The sequence below is a fragment of the Sardina pilchardus genome, chromosome 4 (assembly GCF_963854185.1).
Source record: "Sardina pilchardus chromosome 4, fSarPil1.1, whole genome shotgun sequence".
Lineage (NCBI taxonomy): Eukaryota > Metazoa > Chordata > Actinopteri > Clupeiformes > Clupeidae > Sardina > Sardina pilchardus.
Genome location: NC_084997.1, coordinates 22,809,656 through 22,835,100, shown reverse-complemented (window position 1 = coordinate 22,835,100; position 25,445 = coordinate 22,809,656). Strand labels below are relative to the sequence as shown.

Genomic DNA, 25,445 nt, shown 5'->3' with positions numbered 1-25,445 from the left:
GTTGATTCACTTAAGGATAACGCAGCTGTTAATCTATGCCGTGCTGTCGCGCTCCGCTGGCCCCGCCACTGGACCCTGCCTGTCTCCCCCTCAGAACACAGATCAGTTAGACCTGGCTGCACCAGGCATTGACATTCCAGACCGTCCTGCCCCTCCAGCAGAAAATAGATATGTAAAGCAGCAACCTCTCTTAGACGTTTCCCATGCAGAGATTTACTTGGTCGAGGAGGAGGAGGAGGAGGAGGAGGAGGAGGAAGGGTTGAACGGCTTTACAAATGGAAAGGTCTGTTTTAAGGCAGGGGGAACTTGATGAGAGATAAGTGTAAACTCAAACAGGATTTCACTGTTTATGTCCCACGCCATTATGGACATTATTCTTTGTTCTATTTGTCAGTTGCAATACATTGTAATCATTCAATACCAGAGTGAAACAGGGCAAGGTTTGACAGGGAGAATATATCTTCATTTACTTCGTCATTCGCCACCCTTGCTATCCACACATGGCATTTAAATATTGTGCTGTTGTTATGATTTTCATAGTAACATGGGGTTACCAAAAAGCCAATGTTTCCAAAAGGCTCACACACTGACTCCATTATGCGAATTAGAAGTACCATTTTTCTATTGTTGGAAGGTATTGGTCCTCAAATGGCAAAGTTATTTGTCAGTCAAGCAGGCTATTTCTTCATAAATGTCATAGAGCAGCATGCAAGACGCAGTTAATCTTACTCTCTCTTCAGTGAGCACATTACTGTGTCTCAGGCTCTCATTGTGCACAGTAGGAGGTGGCATTTTGGCATCAGTGCTCCAATATTTTCCTTTTCAAAACATTTGATTGTTCTTAATTTGGAACAGATGAATGCCAAATTGCTTGAGAAAGCAGTGGCAACATTATAAACATTGTTATTAGACTAACCTGAAGACCAAGTGACCAAGTATTTTTCATTTTATTACTAATTCTGTGCCATGTTTGTGTGTTGTCCCTGGGAATTGACACACAGAATGATGCAGAATGCAGACAGTTTAAAATGTCGCAACACAATGGGTCCTACTTTGGGTCCAAAGTTAACGAATACTGTTGAGTCATCACTGAGACATCATTGAATTCAGCTAACTGTATGTTAGCAAAATGCATCCTGAAGTTAGTAATATGTAAGTGATAATATGACAGTGCTTGTCATGACAGTTCATCACTCAGTTATAACTGAAGAGAATATTTTATATGGTAGTTGCATAAACATGCATTTAGGAAATCAAACCACCTTGCCCTGACAGTGTATGTATTATTTGTTTATTATTGTTTATTGTTTATCATTATTGTTTTATTATTTGCACTCATAATCAAAGACTGCACCCCTTAAGTGATTTGTCAAAATGTTGTTATTGTTAATGTGAATGTTGTTAAATCGTGTTATCCCTGTTAATAATGCAGGTCATTGATACATTGTGAATCGGCCAGTTCTTTGGCCATTCAAGGGACTTTGCTTTAATCCGCAGTTTGTTCATATGCCACATACTTTGCTTATTTTAGCTGTTCTAATGCCATCCTTCATAGGGCCCAGAGAGAGTAGCCTTGTTGGCTGTTGACTGTGTGAGTTCCATGGCCATTTAAAAGGCCTGGGATGAAAGACCACCATATAGCACAGAGTGTGGGCTGCTGCTTTTTATGGCCATCCTAGTATTCATGATGTGGCGTGGCGGTCCAGGCTCTGCCCGTCTGTGCGGTGCGGTGCGGCCAGTGGGCGCTCGTTGTGAGCGGAGCTGATGATGGATGGGCGGTTGGGGCCGGCCCCGCTGGCTCTTTATCCTCCGTGATGAATTCAGAGATGAGATGAGCATCAGGTCTTTGGATTCCGCTCCGTCATGATGTCCGGTTGCTGCTATCGATAAAGGGGGTGGAGAGGGAAGCGCGTCGCGACATTAATATTCTTCGCCGGTCGCTACCGCATGAATAGTGGGTGTCATCAACAACAGGAATGTTTTTTGGTAGGCCGACAAAAGGTATGAGATTTTGTGAAGACAGAAAGCCTTTTAACAACAATGGACGCTGAAGCAATAGTTAACATTCGGTCACCTCTCTGAGATCACTCTCTTTTGAAAAATCAAGTGATGAATTTACTCTGTTTGGTCTAAAAATGTATGTATTGTATGAAACAGTACTCATGGACCCATACATTAGGTCTTCCTTAAGACATTGCTACATACAGTAATTTCCTATGTATTGGCTGCATTGTGTATAAGCCGCAGGATAGTGTTACGTGCAAGTTAAAAGAAACAAAACCATATTAATGCCATATTAACTTCCCCCGTGTATTAACCTCTTAGCTGAAGAGATTTTGCTAAATCAATGTATAAGCCGCGGCTAACAGTCGGGAAATTACGGTAGGTGTTCCTTAAGACATCCCTACATACATTATATGTCTATGAACTTCGAGCTACCCATTGGCTATTGTATTGGGCTAAATGTTTGTTTGAGGGCGTGTGTCAGGGGTCAGTGTCCCGACTCTGTTGTCTTTGTGGCACATATCTGAAGGGCCCTGAGAAAGGAAGCTTGGCCATGTTCAGCATACCAAGTACCGTCCTCCAGGGAATGTATTGACTCTGAATTGTGCACCTCTAAAGGCAGTAAACAGTTGAGTTCGGAGACAGCATACACAACAACCCCTAGACTGTCTTCTTATTCAAGTCATCGCTCTACAGCTGGAGGCTGTGGAAAACACCCTATCGTACTTAAAGCTTTATTGGCCTTCTCTAATGCGTTTGTGATTTATTCCTATGTAGATGTGGAAGTGTCCTAAAATGGTTGCTGATAGTGGACTTTTCTTCATGAATTTAATATAAATTTACTTCAAAGGGACAGACAGACGTGCGCGCACACACTCACACACACACACACACACACACAAGGTCATAATCGTTTCAAACCTATTTGAATGTTTAAAATGCTTCATTGAGTTGGGGTGTAATAGCAATCGTCTTTGGGTTTGAAGTACAAAGAGCTTGATTATCTGTGCTTCTCTCCTATGTCATTTGCCGTAATTGTGGAGCACACAAACATTGTTCCTCCCATGCTTAATCATGTCCTTTGTTATTGACATATCCCCAGTAATACAGGCATGACTCAGAGCTGTTCTTCTTTTCCCGTTTTCTATGACGAGAATTAAGGAAATGTAGAAGTTTTTGGACAAATTGGACACCGGTAAAAGTAAACCAGAACAAGAGTGAATGTCAGCAGGCTGCACTTTCTCTTGAGATGCTGCGGAACAAGAAGGAGCAAAAAAAAAAAGCCTGTGGGCATCCATCCCTTATCCACCTCCCTTACATACAACCGTGTAGGAGTCCAGTCTACAGGCAGGAATCAAGCAGGATTCCTGTGTACATTCTCCTCCCATCTTCAGACAAGAGAGAGAGAGAGAGAGAGAGAGAGAGAGAGCATGGAGATCAAATGCCAAAGCAAGTGGTTTGGCATGAGCAGAGAGCACTGAAGCCGTGGCCAATCCTCCTTAACTTCCATTTAGATCACCATTGAAAGAACATAGGAAAGTTTTATGGACCACAACCTGAAAGAATGTGAACAGGAGTTGGTATGTTCAGCCAACATAAAGCACATTTGATCTAATCAATCAGTACTGCTCTTTCATCTATTTTCACTGGGTATATTACCAGCCGCTCTGACACACTGCAGAAGCATCTCTGTGCAGTTGGAACGAGGCTGCCCTGGAGTGGGCCAGTAGCGGCTCAGAAATCAGTGTTAAAGGGACACTTCACCGATTAGCATTAAAGGGACACTTCACCGATTAGCATTAAGCTTTGCATCTTTGGAAAACCAGTCATGTTTTTGAATGGTCATGATCATTCCCTCAGTTTGCCGTGAGATGGGAAAAATACGGATTTCAATGTTGGGCTTCCTGCTTTCAATGATGTAAAAATTTTACATCATTGAAAACAGGAAGTCCTATTCATGGGTTTCATTGAAATCCGTATTTCTCAAGGCAAACTGAGGGAATGATGCACGACCATTCAAAAACAGGACTGGTTTTCTAAAGATACAAAGCTTAATGCTAATCGGAAGGGTCCCTTTAAGATGTCGCGCTGCATAAAAACTGATAAAATATGCCAGCTCTGCATGAACATCCTCACCCCTTTGTGTCAGTCAGAGACAGTTCCGCTACTGTCTATAGCCACGGCGTAAATTAAACGGTGTATCTGAACTGTCATCAGATGCAGATTGTTTCCACCCTTTGCGAGCCGAAGGAATTGCAGCCACACACAAAAAAAGCATGTGATTGCCAGCAGTTGCTTAAAGTCATTATTTTCTCGGCAGCAAACTTAAGTGACAGGTAGCACTTAAATTGGGCTTGTATAAATGTGTTTTGTAGTGAGGTGGATATCAAAGGTCAGTAGTACCTACTGTAGATGAGTGACAAGCAGAATCTTTTTGAAGGTAATATAACCAAACGTGCTTTTGAGATTCTATAGCCTGCTGTCTCTGTTTTTCATTGTGTAGACGTTTATTCCAACTCTCTCCCTCTCTTGCACAGCTCTAAGTCAATTGGAGATGAATCAAACAGCACACTAGCGGTCCCTTCTGTTTTTTTTTAGCATAGAGAAGCTTTAAGACTTTCTTCATGACTCAAGCTCAGCGCCCAAAATAGCAGCAGTCTGTAAGATGTGAGTTATAAAATATGTGAAATTCAGCCATCTATCCTTGGCTCTCATTGCACTTAGAGTTCAATCACTGCACAAAAATATGTCTCAGCTCTCAAACATTTCTCTCTCCTCTTCTTCAAGGACTTCAAGTAATTCAACGTTCAAATGTAATTAACAGTAGCAATGATATTACTATTTTAAATGTAGTTTATTAAATTAATGATAATGTATGTCAGCAAATGCACTGCAAAGTATTCCAATTCATTACCGTAATTTCCCAACTATTAGCCGAGGTTTATACTGTACATTGATTTTGAAAAATGTCTTCAGATATGAGGTACACTTGGGCAGTTTACATGGTATTAATATGTTTTTGTTTTTTTTAACCTCACATAAAACACTGCAGTTTCACACACAATGTGGCTAATACACAGGAAATGACTGCACTCTGTTCATTTGTGTTATTTGGTGCCACAGTGGCTCATGAGGGGGGCCTGTCTGTGTGCCTCCACAGAGAGAGAGAGAGAGAGAGAGAGAGGCATCTCACGCTGCCAGTGTGTCCTGTGTATGGCAGGGCTCAGGGCTCAGGGCTGCAGGGCTGCCTGGATGCCTCCAGCACTCCCCGTCTGCTGTGCGGCAGCTCGGCCGGCCTTGTGTGGGCCCTTGTTTTTCCATCAGTCGCTCAGAGGCCCCTGCTGCTGTCAAGGTTGAGATGAAATAGAAATATCTCTTTCCTGTTGACAGGAAGAAATGGCAATATCAGCCACCCCAGTAACCAGGAGAGAATGATGACTGGGGAGGGGGGTGTGGGGGGTGTGGGGGGGACGGACGACATGCAAGGCATTGTTCTTCTGTTGGCATAGATCAATTAGATCTGTGTTGATTGTTCCTTTGAAGTTAATTGAGCAAATGTTTCACAAGGGACAAGATAAACATGCTAGTGTTTGCTTGTCAGTCACGTTTGAATGACAGATGTGGTTCTCTTTCCCTTTCTGAGCATGGTACTAACAGTAAACAGTGAAAATGGCTGTCGAAGTGAAGTTGGCCAAAGCACCATGACAGCATGCAATCAAGACATGAATCTTGTTTGGTTTCAAACCATTACACTTTCATTTTCATGTTTTAAAACTGGGCAGTTTAACTCCAAAATAAACTCACTGAAACTTCGGTCTTAGGCCAAGAATTCGAATGATTTTTTTTCTCTCTCTCTCTCTCTCACTCTCTCTCTCTCACTTAGCGGGGAGCAACAAACAATAGCAGAGGCTAAAATAAATAACTGAAAGTGTTGCATTTGCCGAGATCATAGGATCCCGCCAGGCCCCAGACGGAGTGGCCCTGGGGGCATTCTGCATGCTTTTAAGTGCCAGCCATGGTGTGGCACCAGCCACTGGGATTAGTTAAAAGCTCTACACACACACTGGCTTCTGCCAGGCGGCTCCCAGCTCTAGCGGAGCCTCTCCTCGATACCTCTGCAAGGTCACCGGCGTCTACAGAAGTGCTGTTTAAGACACACAGCGCTGATGGGCTGGGGGAGATCTGAGGGTCTGATATAACGCTCAGCAAATGAGTGACATTGGGTCATGGTTTTTAGCTGAGCTGTTGATATTGCAGTGCACAGGGCCAAATCAGTGTGCTGGGAATGGTGTGTTAATAGGGACAGAGCTACTCCATTTCAATCACTTTTTCTTTTGACATTTTAGCCATTTGTGTAGTATCCCTATGGAAGAGGATTTTGTAATCTGTAATGAACTATTTTGTAATGAATTGTGTTCTTTATCATTTGAACCATTATGTCACTAAGAAGTAATTAGAGGGTATGGGATTCTCTTTGACATTTATACTCTGGCCAGAAGTACATCTAGATATTGATTGAATAATCACATACTTGACTTGGAGAACGTTGTTTATTTGCTTGTGATACGCATACTGTATATGAGAGTCCTCTTTTTGATGTGAACTTTGTGCCTACACTCAGCATTACATAAGGTCTGATTTAAAGAGGTGATTTTGTTGTGAGTGTTGTTGGGGATGTTTTCTAACATTTAAAGCTCCTTCACAAACATGTGGTGAACAAACATGTGGGTGACTCTTCTCAAGCAAAGCTGCAGCTATAGCCATTCACCCAGCAGCAAGCAACAAAGTAATGCTATGCAGTGTATGTCAAGAAAGCCATTGCTTTTTTCCTAGCATATTTTATTTTTTTTATTTGTTTGCTTTGTCTGGTATCAGTCCCTGATCGTGGAGGGTCTGGTCTCACGGTGTGGCTCGTAGCGCTCACAGAAGTTCCCCTCCTGCACATTGTTATTGTACTGCTGCTCCCAGAGCACCATTGGATCCTCACTCCAATTCAGCTATATCCTCTCCAGCCTCAGGTGCTATAGAATACAGTACACACACTGGCAATAGCAAATGAATATTTGTGTCCAGTAAGCAAAAATTCAGGGAAGATACTGAGGAGGAGTATGAAGTGGCAGGTTCTGACTGAGTCTGCCTTTTATCTGTGAACCTGCAGCTTCGCCGCTCCTATTTGTATGCAAGGCCAGGCGAGTCAAGGCGCCACATTGTACTTAGGCTCCACTCTTTTAAATAAGCTGGAGGATGGTGTTTATGGCTCTGAAGAGTATGTCAATACATTTGCTCAATACAGACGGAGCGTTCATTATGAGTATGGATTTTTTTCAGTTGTTTGATCAGACGGTAGATCAATCCCAGTAGCATTGCCTTTTCTCTCTCACAGTGGGTAGTAAATAATTCACCCCATGCGGCCATGGCGCCATTCACTTGTTTCAGGATTTCGGTTACAGATCTCCCCTGCCAGTCAGACTGAGGGTGGGTGCTGAGGGGCGGCAGCCAGGGTTACGACCCCAGCCTCTCAGAGAGGATCCTGAACCAGAGGGGACTTAAGGCCAGCCAGCCAGTCTTTAACTCACAGCAGCAAACCCTTAATTGAAATAATGAAGCGCGTATTTGAGACTTATTTACTTCTTAGTCCAAATAGGCTCACACAGTTTTCTGTCAGAGATGCATGTGCTGTGTGGTTTGTTATTTATGGGATGTAGTGACATTTCATTATATTTCTTGTTTGTTTATTTAAAAGAGGCAAGTCCAATAAACTATTTTCTGGCCTAAAGTAATTCAGACCATTTCCAATTGTGTTGTTTTATTCTCTTTGGCTGAACTAAGGCTAGACACCAAGTGCTTGGATTTATTTCTCGATTAAAACACAATCCAGTGCTGACATTTCCTTTCATTCTGAACTTGCTCCATTAGATACAGCCAATCCTCTTACAAGGCACCATAATGGTTTCTAATTTAGTAGAACAGGAAATTTAGCCTTTTAATAGCACATAAAAATTCTCTATTACAACCAACCCTCAGTTGAGTTAAAATCTCTAAATGTTTAATTTCCATTTCCCATTTCAGAAGTATCAGGTGATTGCATTAGTTGAAAAGCACCACTCTATGTAGTCCTGGCTGTACAATTTTAATAGAATCCCCTCACCTTTAGCTGTCAGCTTTAAATAATTGGCTCTCTTGGAAAAGGAGTCACCTGTAAGAAAATCAATCCTTCTCCATTCCTGGCTCCCGTTCACTTATATGTAAGGGTTGGTGCACAATTTCCATTCAAATGGAGGGTCCTCCCCTGCTTGTGAGAGTGGATGTGGGAAAGGTGTCTGTGGTGCATAGTTACAGTGCACATTTCACTGCTTTTAGACGGTAAATGTGCTTGTTTTTGGGATAAATGAGTCATAGTTATACAGTACCGGTATTTTATGAAAGCAAGACATCTCTAACTGAGCCTGCTGTAGCAGACCATACTTTCTGAAAATTGCAATACTGTATGTAAATGAATGACTAATAACTGTAGAGAGGCAAGCCATTCTGGAGAAGAACATGTGGAAATGTTGACACAACAGGCCTATCAGCATCTGGAGTTCAAAAGCCTTTTGTGTGTGTGTTTTTTGTCTAGTTCCCTATGTGTTATTACCAGCCTGCTTCAGTCCCAGGCAGCTTTTTCCCTCTTGCAGCAGTAATTCCATGGTGTGCCCTGCTCACAGCGCAGCCCCCTGCCCATCAAAAGTGGAGCCGGTGATTTGGGCTTCATCCATCACAGGTTGCTTTATCAGTGGGTGTCCTGTCTTTAGCTATTTGCCGATTTATCCTGTCCCTTCCAGCAGGGCCTTAGAGACCTGGAGAGCTCTGAAATCTCTTTGATGGGATTGGACAGATACCCCCTGCCTTTCAAATATGGCCTGCTCCCCTCCCTCTGACACATCACACCATCACAGTGACTCCAACATGTTGTCAAAGCACAGCTGATATCACAAAACAATATGGTTATGTGGATGTTGGTGTGTGTAAGGGTGTGGAAAAAAAGCTTTTGATTTTGTAACTAAGAGCCAGCTGACAACTCCTCTTTTTGTTGTGGTTGTTGTTTTGTTAGTTATGTTATTATGGCGATGTTCTGTTTTTCACCTGAACCATAATAATGCCTGTTTGGGTTGTCAGCCACATATTCAGCAGCTCTTCTGAGGGTAGGTTTTTAGTTGCTGTTTTTAGTCAGGCAACTTTATCACATGGCAACCAGTTAAATTATTCATGCTGTTACCTAGGAATGTGCATATTTTGTGTGACACTAAAAAAAATTGCTTAAGGCAAATGTTTTTTTCTTTCAAGGATCTCCTTTGGGGGATTGTCAAGGACCCTCCTCATAATCGTAACAATTAAGCATATGCCATTTGTATTCTCTGATATTGTGGCCAGGTTTATTATTTCTCTGTGGCAGGTGTGTAGCTTGGCAAATAGCTGGCAAATAAGCCAAGATACTGTAAGTAGCAGTAGATTTTTTTTTTTTTTGTGACCCGAGTGAAGTTTTTCAAGTTATATGTTAACGTGGGTGGGAGCAAATAGTACAATTTGCTTGTTTTATTGGTGAAAAGGATCATCTGTAGATATGAATTTCTATAATATTATGCAGACCTCCAGGGGACCCTGGACCCTACTTTGAGAACCACAGGCTTAAGGAGCCGTGCAATCCCTCCCTGGGTCAGACTAACAAAATCTCTACCGTTACCAGCCTAATGAGAAGCTGCGTACAGAGTGTCCATAGGAGGTCCACTTCAGGCTGTTCCAATCTTAACTTAACTTGATACCTTTCTACTTTTTTTTATGTTTTATCAGCACTGCACTCAACAAGATCATATAAGACAGAGCCTATTCAAGTTTAGCATGCAGGGTTAACATAACATCACATTTAAAGCCACCACCATTGTTTTCTGATTATTTCAACTGCCAGACTTTATATAATGTTGTGTATGTTTAATACTCATCAGAAGGTAAATAAAGAGAACAATTGTGCCTTGGTAGTCAGCAGCTACAATATCATGTTCCAGATGCATTAACCAAATAGGAAATAAGACACCAACACCAATGCTGCTTTTTTTTCATAAATTCACTAAACATGAGACACTGTAGATATGAATTTAATAGCAGTCGAATAAAAAGACTACCTTTGAAATCCATTTAATTAGCCAGACTTTATCATATTTATACATTTAAATGTATGCAAATATATACATTGAATGCAGCGCTGTGATGAAGTTTGTTTAGTGCACCCAGTCTTTTATATGCTAATCAAATGAGGAAAATATATATGTCTTGATCCTGCGACAAACAACAACAAAAAAACTCACACATCCACACAGGAACTGAATCATGTTGCCTTTGCATCCCATACACCGTAGTCTTGCATCACAAGCACCTTTCTTAAAGACGGTTAATGTTTGTTTTATGGCTTATGGCTGCTGTTTTTAGTTGGGCTCTGTATGTCTTGTAGCACCGCATTATGTAATAACGCCGCATTATGTAATAATGTAATAAATGTGCACGCCATTATGTAATAATTGCCGCATTTTGTAATAATCTGCCGCATTATGTAATACACTTCTTGAACGCAATATGTAATACATTTTGCCGCATTATGTAATAAGTTATTACATATTGCAGTTGTTACTACATAACAGGTGTGCGGGTGTTGCGTTTTGTTTTTTTGCCAAATGTAACAATTGGTGCATTATGTAATAACCAACCGAAATTTACATTTTCATTGATTAAAAACAGCTTGATAATGTGTATTTTACTCAAAATTGATGCTTACAAATAAGTATTAATTTAAGGATGCAATTAAGTATTTAAGCAACTAAATGAAAAACAATTCAGCTGCAACATACAGCCTAACACACTGATCACACAAAGGAATTGCAGAATAATAAAGTGAATTTTAACAATGTTCTTTACCTACAGTAAAACAGGCCATGACTCAAATTTCACACACATACAGTATAGCCAAACTATCAGTATATGGAGGGAACTGCCTATCAGAATTCCCTTTGATTTATGCTGTTCAGGCACTTAGCCTAAGCCAGTACTTGATATTGCTCCTCCTGCAAGGTACTGATTGGGACTCAGTACTGGCTAGGCTAGGCCTGCTAGTGGAAAGGCAATGTTTAAACGTAAGTTATTAGGGCCCGAGCACCGAGGTGCTGAAGCGGCTGCACCGTAGGTGCAAGGCCCTATTGTTTTTGCTCAGATTAAATTTCTTCCGGGCCACGTTTTGCCTTTTTTCACCAACTTGGCATGCTCTAAAACTCTTGAAATTTGGCAGCTATGTGTGGAATTGGTAACACTACTAAGTGACAGAGCTCTGGCCTAGGGTGTGGCTCAGGGACTCTATAGCGCCACCTTACGCGTTGTCTGTTGTGGTTGACACATACATTCACGGAAATGGCCCAGATTTGGTGGACATGTGGTGTTGTGGTGGTGTGTTCTATTAATCTAAACAATTTTACATTTCAACTGTATAGTGAATCTTAGAAGAATTTGAGTTATGATTATGATTATGATTTCTGCACATCACATATTTTGAAAAAAATCTCCTAGACGGTTTATCGAAATCATGTCATATAAGCACTAAAATGATCTTGAGGGGTTGCTCAAGAGGAATTACGACCAGATTTTTTAATTGTCGAAGTATATCGAAATGGCGAAGGTTTGAATTATGACGTCTTATCAAGAAACAGGAAGTTGGTGTTATAGGCAGAAAAAAGGTTTTAAATTGGATGTAACTTGGCAGCTACATGTGGAATTGCTTCTGCTAGTCAGAGACAGAGCTCTGGCCTAAGGTGTCGCTTAGGGACTTTATAGCGCCACCTAGTGCGTTGTCTGTTGTGGTTGACACATACATTCACGAAAATGAACCAAATTTGGTGGGCACATTATATGTGTTATTGCTATCGCTAGTCAGAGACAGAGCTCTAGCCTAGGGTGTGGCTTAGGGACTCTATAGCGCCACCTAGCGTGTTGTCTGTTGTGGTTGACACATACATTCACGAAAATTAACCAAATTTGGTGGGCTTGTATATCATTGCTATTGCTAGTCAGAGACAGAGCTCTGGCCATAGACCTAAAATAAATGGACAAACAGACTCCGTTATTCTCAATGGGAGGGGGCTGAAACAAAAATCTGTTTACTTTACGTACTGCGCAGACTCATACTCATTTTGTGACGTTAGCCATCCTGTACATTGCTGTAGCCTAACTGGTCTGATAGATGGGATTTTCAGAACAACTGTCAATCCATTATTAATGTTCGTTTTTAATATTATTATTTTGTTTACTTGCCTCTAGGTAATGCTTTACCCTATCAAACAGTAGGCTACCGTAGGTTACACGCTTTTTCACTGATCTTGCGAATGACTTTCCGTCATGGTTTTCGTGCAGGCTGGACTGAGCTTCTTATCCAAACATTACGGGGAATCTCCTGTCGAACGTTAGCTTCCCTCCAACCGACATGCTAACTATACTTTTTTGCGGGAAACCAACGTTATATACGGGGAAGACGTGAATTAGTTTTGCCTTCGATACCTTATATACTGTAGAATACACAGAAGCTATAAGGGCGACACAGGGCACATGTTACATGAAGTTATGGGATCGCAAAAAAATCTGGAATCTATGGCCGTCCATGGGAGTTAGCAGAGTGTTGATAACCAGCTCAATTCGTGTCTCTACTTCCGGGAATATGCCTGCCCCCTTGGCTCTGGCCTAGGGTGTGGCTTAGGGACTCTATAGCGCCACCTAGCGCATTGTCTGTTGTGGTTGACACGTACATTCACGAAAATGAACCAAATTTGGTGGGCATGTGTTTTGCTATAACTATTCAGAGACAGAACTCAGGCCGAGGGTGTGGCTTAGGGACTCTATAGCGCCACCTAGTGTGTTACCTGTTGTGGTTGATATACATTCACGAAAATGAATCAAATTTGGTGAGCTTGTGTGTTAATTCTGCCGCTAGTCAGAAACAGAGCTCTGGCCTAGGGTGTGGCTTAGCGACTCTATAGTGCCATCTAGCACATTGTCTATTATGGTTGACACATACATTCACGACAACTAGGTAGACTTGTGTGTTATTGCTGCAGCTAGTCAGAGAGCTTTGGCCTAGGGTGTGGCTTAGGGACTCTATAGCGCCACCTAGCCTGTTGTCTGTTGTGGTTGACACATACATTGATGAAAATTAACCAAATTTGGTGGGCATGTGTGTTGCTCATGCACATGCCCACCAACAATTACGTATTGCTTTGTTAGATTCCGAAATGACCGGACCTGCCATCGCCGCTTGCAGCTATATTTATTATTATTAATTTTGTTTTGTTGTACTACAACAAACTAAGCAGGATTTAGACTGAGATACTGTGTCCTCAATGAACTTGAAAAGAAAACATTTTATGTTAATGTGTAACATGTGTTAGCTTAGCTTATGGTTGGCTATGTCAACGCCAGCTAACTTAGCCAATAATATAATAATATCTGTTAACAGAAAACAGAATGCATGGCACACCCATCTTGTGCACAGCCCATGTTTAATAATTTGGTGCTGTATGTCTTATCTTTGCTGCTGCTTGAGCAAAGACAGAGATTTACTTGACAATTGTATAAAGTGGTTAACTATCAGAAGCACTTACCTCTAAACTTGATCTCATGACTAATATGACTGCAAATATTAATTGAAAAGAACCCCTTGTGCATTTAAATGAGCACAACCAAAGTTAAAAGGTGGATTGTTACAATGTAAGCTGAGCAATAGTTAACATACTGTCCCCTTACTTATCATTTTTGAGTAAAATACACATTATCATGCTGTTCTTAATCAATGAAAATGTCAATTTTGGTTGGTTACTACATAATGCACCAATTGTTACATTTGGCAAAAAAAAAAAAAACGCAACAACCGCATTATGTAGTAACAACCGCAATATGTAATAACTTATTACATAATGCGGCAAAACGTATTACATATTGCGTTCAAGAAGTTTATTACATAATGCGGCAGATTATTACAAAATGCGGCAATTATTACATAATGGCGTGCACATTTATTACATTATTACATAATGCGGTGTTATTACATAATGCGGTGCTACATGTCTTTTAGGATGTCACTGCCATCCAATAATGTTTGTTTTATGTTTGGTTAGGTTCTTCTTCTGTTGTTACAGGTCACAATTATATCATGATTATATATTACAGTATATATGCATTATGACATGCAGTTTAGGTTAAAACTTTGAATGTAGGTAGCCTATGAGGGTGGATGCAGCAATCTCTTTAAGAGATGCATTCAATTGCAATTTGTTGAAGGAGTAAACATTGTTAAAAGATATAATATATATTGTGTATATTAATGTCTGATGGAAAGAGAAATGATTCAAATATCAGTAGTAAAGAAACAAGTCTCAACTGAAAAGAAGTGAGCTATGATGTATTGGATCAGGAATATGACTAGCTGTTGATAACTTGATTGACATGCCAAACAACTTGTGTTTTGCTGAGCAGGTAATGTCCTTCTTTATTGTCTGTGTTTCAGGCCTCTGGGGTCATTTTACAGCATTTGCAGGTTAAATGGGGTGCAGACAGGCTGACCACAGCCAAAATCCCCGATAGTTTTTTTTCCCTGCTCCAGCAATATAGAGACAAATCACCCAGTTAACAGGGTGTCTCAGGTCTCATTGCACAGTTTATAATTTAATTCTGCCATCCTTGAGGTCAAGGACCTGGGAATGGCATTAGGATGGATGAAATGTCACCAGGAAGAGGAAATGGCGGCGACTGCAAAATAGGATAAAGACTAATTGTTTGGAAAATAGTGCTTCATTTTCTATACCAGATTGTTTACCCCTGACACTGGTTGGTAGTTGTCCTTCCATTTGACTCCTTCTGTGTCTCTGTGCTCTCTGTGTGGTTCAACAGTGGGATGCCATTACGGAGATGGACGAGCACAACAGACCCATCCACACTTTCCAGGTGTGCCACGTGATGGAGCCCAACCAGAACAACTGGCTGCGCTCCAACTGGATCTTCCGCGAGGCCGCGCAGAAGGTCTACGTGGAGCTGCGCTTCACGCTGCGCGACTGCAACAGCATCCCCTGGGTCTCGGGCACCTGCAAGGAGACCTTCAACCTGTTCTACATGGAGAGCGACGAGGGCTCGGCCCACGGCGTCAAGTTCAAGTCCGGCCAGTACACCAAGATCGACACCATCGCCGCCGACGAGAGCTTCACGCAGATGGACCTCGGCGACCGCATCCTCAAGCTCAACACGGAGGTGCGCGAGGTGGGGCCCATCAGCCGGAAGGGCTTCTACCTGGCCTTCCAGGACATCGGGGCCTGCATCGCGCTGGTGTCCGTGCGCGTCTACTACAAAAAGTGCCCTTTCACCTTCCGGAACCTGGCCACCTTCCCCGACACCATCCCCCGGGTGGACTCGTCCTCGCTGGTGGAGGTGCGCGGCGCGTGCGTGAAGAACGCCGAGGAGCGGGACCCGCCAAAACTCTACTGCGGGGCGGACGGCGACTGGCTAGTTCCCCTCGGCCGCTGCGTGTGCAGCGTGGGCTACGAGGAGCTGGATGGAGCCTGCATCGGTGAGTGCCATTATACGAGACAAAGAGTTTAGAATTGGGGCCTAGCGATTGTGTTAGATAATGCTTTGTTGAAACTGTCTGAATATTTACACACACAGTCAAGAAAGGACCTGCACACCTTGATAGGGTTTTTTTTATATATATATATATTTACACACAACAGGTCTTTTGATGTCCATTTGATCCAATGATCGTGTCATTTTTTATTGCTTAGAGACTCTAGAGTTAAGAGTTAAGAGTAGTTTGTCTCCTACAGAAGAAGGAAAATATCACATTTCTGCATTTGATGTATGAAACAAAAAACTCCTTCCCCGAGCCTCTCTGAGCCCTATACTGCATGGAGTGTATTGAGGTGTGTCTCATGTCAACGGCAGGCAGGCAGCTCTGTTCTGGGCCACTGAGATGATGACTCCCAAAGCTGATATTAGTCTGCGAATCAGAAATATCAGTGGGGCTCAGATGGGAACAGTCTCACGCTAGAGTGCAGAGGCAGATGTTGGGTGACAGAGCAGCGCAGGGACCGACACACCGCCACCGCCGCCGCGTAATCTCCCGTGTTGTCAGAGCAAACGTGGTGACATTTCATCTTTTTTTTTTTTTTTTTCCGTTGAAAAGCCGGTCCACAGGCTCATTCACATCGAGATGGAATATGAAGAAGATCTCGCTGTTTAAGGTTGATTTGAAGCCCAGATGAAGAAGCTGCCCTTTTTTTTCCCTCCCTTGATGGGACAGGAGTGGGGAATGGGGGTGTCGCATTAGGGAAATCTCGGTGTAAATCTGCTCCCGGTTTTCTTCTGAGGCGGGACCCCCCCGCCCCCCCTGTTCCCCCCCCGAGGCACTATCAGCAGAATGGATCACTCGATAGATTAAGGGTTGCAGTCACACGAGGCTGTCAGTTGTCAAGCTGTGTGTCTGTAATGGGGCTGAAAAAGTGAATCCTTTCACAGCACTGCGAGCTCTCTGAAGACTTCTCTAAAGCCCAGCTAAAAACGGACAGCTTTTGCCGGCGTCACATTCATCATAGTCGCTGTGGTCCTGGATCTCAGACTCCCACTGTTAAAAAAAGCTTATATTTATTTATTTATTTAGTCATTTTTTTTATTTTCACCTTGTTGCTTACCAGTCTTCAGCCCAGCCTGCCTAAGGTACGTGCTATCAATGTGCAAGATGGGTTAGGGCTATAGTAGTTAGTGACTGAGATAAAGACCTTTACCCAAGTTACTGTAGCTTTGCCCTGACAACTCCAAACTGACTGTGAGATCATTTCAATCAGTAGCACTCAGTAGCTTAGTGCCTATCATAACACTATCACTCCCCAGTGTAGAATGGAAATATAGTTACTGATCTATAGAAATTCTGCTGGGACATTGCGGGACTAGCAGTGTAGCAATGTTTCCATCTCATATTTCATGTGCGCCGATGCTACTTCTCTTACTTATCCATAGAAGACACAGCATTGATTTAAGTGCAAGATGTAGCCGTCTGTCCTTGGAGTGACTAAAGGTCAGAGATTTTCCCTGATTCATACTTGGTCTCTGGGCCTGTCAGGTAGGAAAGGCCACTGGTGCCTGTGGCTGTCACCACAGGGATAGGCCGTCATCAGAAGGTCATTGTCACCCCTTCCCCCTAGCTCCATCCACTAGCTACCAATCGCCACGATATGTCAGTGTGAGGAATTTTAACCTTGAAACCCAGGAAACCCAGCTTTAATCTTTCCTCGGTCTCCCGGGTCCCTCTGTTTCACAAAGTCGGATACTAAACCTTGAAAAGTGCATGCTATACGGAGGGGGAATATTAAAGGTTATTTGGACGTGTAGTACCATTTGTACCTGTAAATGCGGCCACATGTTCACATTTAGCATTCAGCAGTCTTTTTTTTAAGAAAAAATAATGGTGCTGAAGACAGAGATTTTAGTGCACAGAGTAATCATAGGCTCTAGAATCTCCAGTCTAGATGAAGCAGTCTAAGGAAGGAGTTATTGAGCTCAGATGTAACTTCACCTAACCATTTACCAATGGGGAGTACAGTAGTACAGTCTACTTGAACAAGTGCTACCATTAAATTGCCGCATTCATTCAGACTCCCTTTACTTCTTATTCTGATGGTAATGGTAACAACTTCCGATAGGCAAGCAAGGAAAGGCACGTTTATTCATATGACACGTTTATTCATATGACACGTCTACCAATGGGGAGTACAGTACAGTCTACTTGAACAAGTGCTACCATTAAATTGCTGCATTAATTCAAACTCCATTTACTTCTTAGTCTGATGGTAATGGTAACAACTTCCGATAGGCAAGCAAGGAAAGGCACGTTTATTCATATGACACGTTTCATACATACTGTAGGGTAGGCCATCCAATGTGCTTTGAATTAAAACAAGCAGAAAGGGATGCTTAAAGTAAGCAGATAAAGATGCCATGGAATAGAATAATGGAGGAATAATTAAGATAATTAGAATTAATCTGAAAAGTGACAAGTAATGTGTTCTGTGACCTGAATTTAAAAGTAGGCACAATTTGGGGCACATCTGGTATCGTCTGTGAGTTAGTTGCAGCTGCATCCAGCAGAGTAGCTCTACATGCAACAACCTCTATTATTATTATGAAGGTTTATTTAGATAGGGAGGGACAGATACAAAAACATAGACAAGCTTGAAAAGTTATCTGATGCATGCATCATAGTGTTTTTAGCTGAGGCTAATCCACAACACTTGTCCCAACATTTGTCCCTGTTAGTTTGGAGCCTAGTCTGTGGAGGCCTGCTCATATACTTTATATTCTTTCAACATATGCAGTAGATATGAGATGATGAGAGCATACTGTATATGATCTGAGATGTATTGGGGCCTAACCCATTCCATGGTTTATAGACTAATAGTAGCAGAATTGTGATAATCAAGAAAAAATATATATATTAACAGTACAGTGACTTAGTGTAGAAATGTTGAGCCAAAGTAGAGCTTTCATCATAGTGATAAGTTATACTGCCCAACCCCAACTGAGTTGTGTAATATTGTAGTGGTGTTTCGGTTATTCAAGCAAGGTCATGCCGGTTATTGTTAGCGCCTTTTCATATCATGTGATTTGTGTTTGTTCCCGAACAGCTGACTTTTCCCCTCCATATGTGCTGCTGTTGATTTCATACTTGACTTGATCCTATTCCTAAGGCAACAAAACCCTTTTTTTCTTTTTTAGGAAAGTTGTTTCTGAATAATAGTCTCGGCTCTTACTTCAGGATTCAGACAAGCGAGGGTATGAAAGCGCGGCAATCGGGGGCGTAGTATAGAAGGCCTTAGCCTTTGGGGAGGATTCAAGACATGAATGCCTAGTCCCAACAGTAGAGCCACCAGAGCAGCCAGGCTCTTCCCCTGTGGCCGATTTGATGCGGTGATACGTGGGCGAGTGTGTGCACACTTCAAATCAGCACTTCAGTGGCAGCTAGCAGAACACCCTCGAAGCACAGAAACAGTGGAATCCAATACAGAATCCTCCTCTTTTTGCACTCCAAACATGAGAGAGATTACACAATAAGAGCGAGCGAGAGGGAGTTCAATAAAGGGGATCTAATCCTGTTAGATTATATCATTGAAACGAGCACGTACAATGCGGTTAGATTATATAACTGCACTCCATAGGTTTCCCAAATATATTGCTTTTTCGTGAGTTGAGGACACTGGTCTTAAGATGACAATTAAGCGAAGAGTAGAGAGTTTGACTGAAGAATAGCCTCTGCCTTTCTAAGATGTGCGAGGCATTCATGTCTCTAATTGAATCTGTTATTTAGGCACAATAGATCTCTAATCAGCATGCGCTCCTCACTTAGTTTGCTGGTGAGGAGTCACTTACTCGTCTTTTTTCGCCCTGAAGTCATTTGCTCAGCTGTTAGCCTGTTACCATCTTAAACGCCTGCTTCCATGAGAAATTCAGGGATTGCAGCGCATTAAAGACCAGACCGCACCGGCACACACCGTCCCCAGAACACATTTGAATACTCACCAAAGAGGTAGCAGTCTGTACAAAACTCCTGAGGAGATTCATTTCCCTCAAGGAGTCTTCAGGTGAGAGTTGACACTGTTACTATTGATGGTGCCATGCCCACTATTATGGGGATAAGCATTTTTTTTTTTCAAATAAACTGAAACTGATCAGCGCACGCAATTCAGATTCTATCAAAGATAACAAGGCAAGTTGTAATACACATAATTTAGCTTCATGTTTGATATTTCAGAAGAGTAAAGTGCATTTGTGTCAAAATAAATACAACGGTGTACTATGAGTCACCCTATCATTACATTTTAAGCCATCTTTTCCAGTAGCACAACTGTAGCAGAATAGAGTCCACGAGACTACTCCTAGATTGCCATAGGTTTAGAAGATGCTTGAAGAGTGCTGAATTACTTTGTAGATTACTCTTTGATGGGAAGTCTTCAAAAGTTGAAGTGAACCACCCAAAATCACCCGACTGGAAAGTTCTTTTTGAAATTTTAGCAGTGTTTGATTCCTGTATGACTCTCATGTGCTGAGATAAAATTCTCTCAGAGTATTTTTATTCTGGTGATATGCAGTCTACAGCATCTGTAGATGGACTACTGTTCATGGTAAAAAAGGAACTATAGGCGTAGTTGTAAAGTGTAGTTCGATAGATCACTGGAACCTACAGTGGGGATGATGTTTGCTTATTTGATTTTGTTCAGCACTTGAAATAGAATGTCTAACTCTTCACAGTGATAGTGATGTTTTAAACTAACTTAGGAAGAAACTTCATACTTTTACATAATGAATTCAAAATGGATTTTTGTACAGTGTGTTCTTGTATTCAGAATGGTTATTTGTGATCAGAACACATTTCATTCAATTATAGAATGGTATCAATAACCTCAGTAATGCTGAGGATTGTGTATCTTACAGACCCTTTTACTGAAGGTGGTATTTTTAGCCAATTGGACATTAAGTTGCTCACAGTGTGACATACACAGTATGACATTATGTAAAACAAATGAATACAGTAAATAGTAATAGTAAACAATAATGATAATAATGAGTGCAATAAATACTGATTGCACATTGGCAGTAGCAGCAGCAGTAGTAATGTTAATGGCGTGTGTTTTAGTAGTGCTGTAGCATGCAGCAGAAGTAAAGACAGCCGCCTGCAGTTCTGTGACTGCAATACTTCAAGCACATGAATCTGCCATTTCTTCAGTGATCATTGTCTGTCAATCTTGACGAAAAGTTGATGGGACAATATCCAATCAATGCGTGTGACACCAATCAAATATCTCTGTTGGAGACGGCACGCAAAAACATGTCATCAAGGACACCTGCCTAATTTCAAGGACAAGAGAGTTGCATCATCGTGAGCACTTTAAAATGCATGGCCATGCTCCACACCGGTGTGGGGAAAATATGAGTTTGTCATCAGCTGGCACGGCAGGCATGGTTATATATGTGAATACGATTTTGAATACTGATTATTGTCTTAAATACTGCGGGCCTGAAGTACAGAGTTGTACTCTATCACATTATTGATGTGGCAGATGTGCCACATTTATTGTTAAGTGGATCACAGTTTTGTGTCCGTTCTGGTGCATCCTCTCTAACTAGGATGCACCAGACTACTCCGACTTGTTCACCGTGATTTCACCTAATAGTTTTGCATTTGGATTTTTACATCAAGTCAAGTAGTAGCACAGAAGATTTTCAGGTAAAGAAAGTTGCAGGTTGTGTCATAACTGCTGAACTACTGTACAGTATTGTGAAAATTTGAAATTACAACAATTAAAAAGCCATCAGTTGTGCAAGTGACTCTCTTGAGAAGCCAACATTAGCCTTACCAGGATGTACAAGCACACAAGCATGCTGCATGCCAGAAAGCTGGGAAGTCTGAAATGTCAGCCCTCTGACTAGAAAAAGTGCTATGGATTTCCAGCTTGCATAGTAGGGGCTGAGACGTCACACGTCACACAATAATGGCAGTACATATGAAGGCACTGACCCGACACTTCAATGGAAATGGATGTTTCTAATTATCCAGCAAATATTTACGTATGACAGAAAATATGACATTGGACAAAACGAATGGCAAATCGATCGGGAGAGGATCACTTTATTTGCTCATGATTATCTTACCTTACGTGTCTTATTTTGCACCTCTTTGTCTAAACTGGATGAAACAATAGCACGAATACAGCCCAAGAAGTCTATACCAGAACACGGAGCCCAGGAGTCTTGGCCCATGGGCCACTTCCACCAACAAAGTGGGTCTGGCATACAAGAAGCAGAACAGTTCCTTCCTCTCTTCCTGTCATCAATTGTAAATTTACAGTGCCCAGCAGGAGAGCGAGGAGAGCGAGAGAGCTTTAGATAAACAGAGAGAGAGAGAGAGAGAGAGAGAGAGACAGAGAGAGAGAGAGAGGCAGATGAGAAGATGTGGAGTTGGCCGTTGTCCTGAACGCTGAGGGATGCTAATGTCCTTGGACGGAGCTGACAGTCTGTCTGGAGCATAGGGGAGGCAAGCTGGCAGAGGCTTGCATGGCAAACGGGGGCTCCAGCCCGACTCTCTGAGCTGTTGCTTTGCTGCCGCTGTGCTGCTGTGCACAGGATCTTGTAGGTGGCCAACATGGGTTAGAGAAATGCTAATGACATGCAGCGTTGTGCATGTCAGGCTATGTCAGCACGTGGGAATATTGTAAGCATTTAGTTCATGCTAATTTTAGTTTTTTTTTTTTTTTGCCTGAAGACACATTGTAATTATAGTCCATTCAAATTCATCCATGTTCATAATACAATGGAGGTAAAGCAGGGAGCTTGGCTTTCTATGAGACAAAAGCCTGATATTGTTATTGTGTGTAGGTAGAAAGGTATTCAGCAAAAGTCAAGTGAATGCACCTTCACATCATTAATGCCTTTTTATGTCAAAGATGAGAGGAAAGATGTGAACATTTGTCTATGTTTTGTTTTCTGAGTCAGGAATGTAATTGATTGCAAATGCATTTTGTGTAATTTGTTTAATTGAGGCTGTGTGGGAGGGGTAGTTGTGCATTTGTTGCGTGTCTTGGGAACTGGTAGGTTTATGCTAATTTGACTGAAGAATAAATTATGTAAATTGCAGTTTGTGAGTAGTTGTGCCAAGTTGATACATGAACTCGCGGTGACTTCTGCTTCCTCTTTTTTATTGCTGAGTGTTACTTCAAAGGCTAGCCTGATCAAAGCTAGCAGAAGGGAAAAAATCCCCAATGCTCTGCTGAACGCGCTCACACAGCCTCCTCTGCTAGCAAAACAAAGGCAGCCTAGCATTTGATACTTTTTTTTTTTATTTTGCTAGCAAAAATGCTGTCAGACATTGCAACATTTCAATTGATTTTTTTTTTCTCCCCCCATTTCTATTTTAGTCTAGCAGCTATGACAGTGAATAAGTCATTAAAGAGCTTATGGAGTGGCCTAGATAAGACATCAGCGCGCTGATGGGATGGGGCGCTCTGTTGTCATAAATGAAAGCTCGCCGAGGACACCGCGAGACGCAAACAACAATTTGTTCTGCAGAGACACTTGACATGCTATTGCACATGCTTGTTCAAGTTTCAAATGACCAGCATTAGACAACAGTATACAGTATATATCTATATATACATATATATCTACATACAGTATGTATGTATATATACATTTATATATACTGTATATATATATATATATATATAGAGAGAGAGAGAGAGAGAGAGAGAGAGAGATGCTGAAAGCTTGCATATTGGATTTTGTTTACTTGGGAAGAATACCATGGTACCATGGTTGAGTCATTAATCAGACATCCTTCTCTAGGGTTCTTCATACCCAGTAGCAGTGGCAGTGAAATAGCAATCATGAGGGCTTCTCATGCAGTTCGCAGGGTTCATGCGTTTCATTTTATATGTAATTATGTCTGATTACAGATAGCCTCTAGACTTCAGACTGTTAGAGGTATTCTTGTCTTGACTATGGGTGTCACTGCTCAATGATCTCTAACTCTAGACCTCTAGACTGCCAGATAGATTCTTCTCTTGACTGGATGATGCTGTTCCATGATCTCGAACTCTGGAGCACCTGTGCTGTTGTTGCCGTTGAAAAAAGCCTTTAGGCGCCTGTTCTGCCTGTCTGTTGGGCGGGATAAAGTCCTCCATCTTGGCCTACATAGTGATCTTCAAGCTGATGACTGATACCAGTGCGCCGTGTGAATGACAGTGACTCGAGGGCAAGAGTTTTCAAGTCGGCAGGTGTCCCTCAATCTGCTGGTCCACAGCCTCACCAGTGCCATCCAAGCCTGTTAGACATGGCTGCATGCATTTGGCATAAGTCTCCGTTCTCTCTCTCTCTCTCCGCCACAGTGGGAGCTGAGCGCTGATGGGCTAATCCTGGCTGCTCAACACACGACTGATATGAGCAAAGTAGGTCAGTTTTAGAAAACGCTCTGCAATGAGCACCCCATCCCGATGGTGGGTGTTTTTTCTTCTTCTTCCTCCATGAACTCTGGATGACCCCATTCATGCGTGTTGCTCACAATAGCACCCAATCGGCTTTGCTGAACCAATGCAAATTAGGCTGACAGCCTCTCAAGGATTCTGATGTATGTATTTAAAAAACTTCTGGGTTGTTTGCCTTGGCATTCGTAAAATAGAACGTTTTTTTTTTTTTTTTTTTTAGGTTTTAATTTTGTATGGTCCGCGTCAGCCGCATGCATATCCGGCTCTAAAATATGCCAATCAGTGAGAGTTTGTTCTTTTTTCGGTCCATTTTTAGCATGATACGTTGGTGTATTTTGAAGAAAAATAGCAGAAGGTTAAAAACAACAAACAGCAACATCAGAGCCATTTTTTTCAACAGCCTGATAGAGCTGGTGGCAGTGACAAGATAGAGTTTTTCAGAAGCCAGCTCTCTGCTGTTCTTTAGAAACTCACGTCTTGATCAGTAGTCCAATATGCTGCGGCAGAGAAGTGTTGTGACATGTTTACATGTTTCATATCATACCTCTTTGGTTATACATCTATATGGCAGTACACAGTTAACAGGGATTTACAGTAAAATACCAATAAGGACAAGAATTGCACATTAGTTTTAACTAAGCTCTCTCTGCAGCCCATCAGTTTATGGATTTGTATTTGTAACTATGGTAAATTGCATTATTCCTTTCAAAAAGGTTTTCAATAAACAGTAGCTAACATGTGAAAATATAAGCATGCATATGGAGAAGTTATGCAGTTACACTATACATGTGTACGAGTTACTGTACAATAAGATGCACAGCTAGTTTAATATCTCTTACTGAAGCCCTCCAGTTGGTACTTTAAATGTGGCACATTTATCTAGGCTGGACAAATATAGATGAGACTGAATTTGTAAATCATAAGTGATATATTCAGGACAATCTAATGGAGCACAATACAACAATAAACAGACACTCAGGTATTCAGCATCTTAGTGACAGTTGCCATATATTTTTTTACATTGTGGAGACGTCAAAGTAGCCAAGTATACCATGTTTCCCAGTAATGGTGGCATATACCTCACTAAAGTCTTTTATTTCTCTATAATTATTTTCCAACCCATCTCTAAGATATAAGGCTCCCCTGAGTGAAAGCTTTCTTCTCTCTATGTGTCAGCTTGATGTTAGATTTGTGATTTGCAAGGGATTCAAAAATCAATGGCCCAAACATTTTATACCGGTGTTTTTATTATCATTGTTTTTAATATAACTGTCAATGTAATGCAAAACTATTGGTCTTACAGCATGTTGCAGTCAATGCATACTGTATATCCAGACCAACAATCTGAAAGTTTAGTTTAGG

The 25,445-nt window shown here is 41.7% G+C and overlaps 1 protein-coding gene across 2 annotated transcripts in view; it reads left to right on the top strand.

Annotated features, from left to right (window-relative positions):
• The window catches only part of LOC134078609 (ephrin type-A receptor 6-like), a 113,095-nt gene that overhangs the window by 14,967 nt on the left and 72,683 nt on the right, over positions 1-25,445 (top strand). For both annotated transcript variants that reach the window (XM_062534660.1, XM_062534659.1), the window contains exon 3: positions 14,956-15,625. In XM_062534660.1, the coding sequence (XP_062390644.1) occupies positions 14,956-15,625 (670 nt within the window). The remainder of the gene's footprint in view (positions 1-14,955; positions 15,626-25,445) is intronic.